General features: G+C 35.0%; 1 protein-coding gene across 1 annotated transcript; it reads left to right on the top strand.

Moving 5' to 3' along the window:
• Window positions 1-351: 351 nt before the first annotated feature.
• LOC114745054 (cytosolic sulfotransferase 15-like) lies at window positions 352-1,371 on the top strand. Its single transcript, XM_028933197.1, has one exon. The coding sequence runs from the start codon at window positions 352-354 to the stop codon at window positions 1,369-1,371; it is 1,020 nt and encodes a 339-aa protein (XP_028789030.1).
• The last annotated feature ends 681 nt before the right edge of the window (window positions 1,372-2,052 follow it).

Raw genomic sequence — 2,052 nt, 5'->3', positions numbered from 1 at the left:
AATCAGAGTATCATATGTAGTCTGCATATGAAAGATACCCAGTGCACCAAATTTGAAAAATGCCATAGTGAGTGATGAAAGGTGAACCTTGCGGAATCTTTACTAAATCAAACGAGTCAAATAAGCCACTCCTACACTTTAATTTATTGATCCAATGTCAGGCCCGAAGGATCAGTCTCTTACGTGGGAACACTAAGCATGTGACAGCAATTCCAGTAGTCTTTTGGCTCATACGTCTCTCCACGTGCGCGATTGTGAATTTGTTATGGATTCCCTAAAACTCAACGAACTTGACGACAAAGAGTTGCTATAAATAATGGAAGCTTATGACCTATGATCACCAGCGTTCCAATGGCTGAAACTTCCCTCACAAAAAGCCACTCAAATGTTGAGTTCAACGACATGGTTTACGATGAAGAGTATGAAAATCTTGGCCAAGAATATAAGGAACTGGTTCTCTCTCTTCCCAGAGAGAAAGGTTGGGTTTCTTCATACATTTATCTCAACCAAGAACTTTGGTACGGAGCAACTCAAATTCAAGCCATAAGCTTATTTCACAAGCAGTTCCAAGCCAAAGATAGTGATATTATTATAGCATCTACACCAAAATCAGGAACTACTTGGTTAAAGGCCCTTGTTTTTGCTATTGTGAATCGCAATTGTTTCTCTCCCTCTCAAAATAACCATCCTTTGCTCATTTCCAATCCTCACGAACTTGTTCCTTTCTTTGAGTTTTACGTTTGTGAAAATAACCAGATACCTGACCTCTCCGACTTGCCTGAGCCAAGACTTTTTGGTACCCATGTTCCATTTCATTCGTTACCCGATTCAATTACCAAGTCCAAATGCAAGATAATATATATTTGTCGCAACCCATTTGACAATTTTGTGTCTTTTTGGTTTTTCTACAACAAAATTGTACCACCACCATTACGCAAATTATCACGTGAGGAAGCCTTTGAGAGGTATATCAAAGGGAACATGGAATTTGGTCCATTTTGGACAAACATTTTGGGTTATTGGAAGCAAAGCAAAGAGACACCAACTAGGGTTCTGTTTTTAAAGTATAATGACTTGAAAAGAGATATCAAGTATCACTTGAAAACAGTGGCTGACTTCTTGGGTTTTGCATTTAGCATGGAGGAGGAAAGTAATGGTGTCATTGAAAGCATCAGTGAGTTGTGTAGCTTTGAGAAAATGAAGGGATTGGAGGCAAATAAGACAGGAAAAGTTTTTCAAAGGTATGAAACAAAGAACTTTTTTAGGAAAGGTGAGGTAGGAGACTGGGTGAATCATTTTTCTCCTTGGATGGAAGAGAGATTGTCCAGAGTGATAGAAGAGAAGTTGCGCGGATCTGGTCTGTCCTTTTGATTGTTGCCTTCTTCAACCTTTTAAACCAGATAAGCCTATGATAATATCTTCTTGCAGAGAATATACTCTGTATAATGTACCCATGAGCCAATGTTAGACAATTGAATGTTTGGCTTTCTACAATATGTGGACCAGGTGATTTTTATTTTTATTTTTATTTATTTTTCATGTATTATTAAAATTTTCCCTTTGCAATAAATTTGAGTGCAGTTTTACCAAAAAGCGCATAGCTAAACTAAACAGAGTGCTATTCCTTTTTTTTTTTTTTAAATACAAAAGAGTGCTGTTCAAATTTGGCTTGTTTTCCCAAGTTTGAATCCTAAGTATGTAATTGCATTAAATACTCGTTTAAAAAAATGATATTTCTGATAAAGTTTTTTTTCTTTGTTTAGGAATCTTAATTAACTCCTACTCTCATCCTCTTTATAGGGCGGAGAGAAAAAAATTTTATGCAAACATACAATCTTATCTTTTATTTATTATTATGTTAATTTTGTTTTCTAAGGGTATAATGTATATTAAATAATGATAAAGTTAAAAAGTTGTTAAATTCTAAAAGAGAATTAGTAAAATTTAACGTTTTTCTTAATCCATGTTTAACATTTTAAAAATGACTTATAAATATAGGACCACACATGCACACTTATATGTACCCCTCTGGTCCTTTTTAATTGTCACTTG

Source organism: Neltuma alba, unplaced genomic scaffold (assembly GCF_004799145.2).
Source record: "Neltuma alba isolate B1F8T4 unplaced genomic scaffold, ASM479914v2 tig00004516_pilon, whole genome shotgun sequence".
NCBI lineage: Eukaryota > Viridiplantae > Streptophyta > Magnoliopsida > Fabales > Fabaceae > Neltuma > Neltuma alba.
The sequence above is the reverse complement of the archived record's forward strand: the minus strand, read 5'-3'. Positions and strand labels throughout refer to the sequence as shown.

Coding starts and splice junctions, on each gene's coding strand:
- LOC114745054 (XM_028933197.1), top strand. CDS start 352: ATGGCTGAAACTTCCCTCACAAAAAGCCACTCAAATGTTGAGTTCAAC.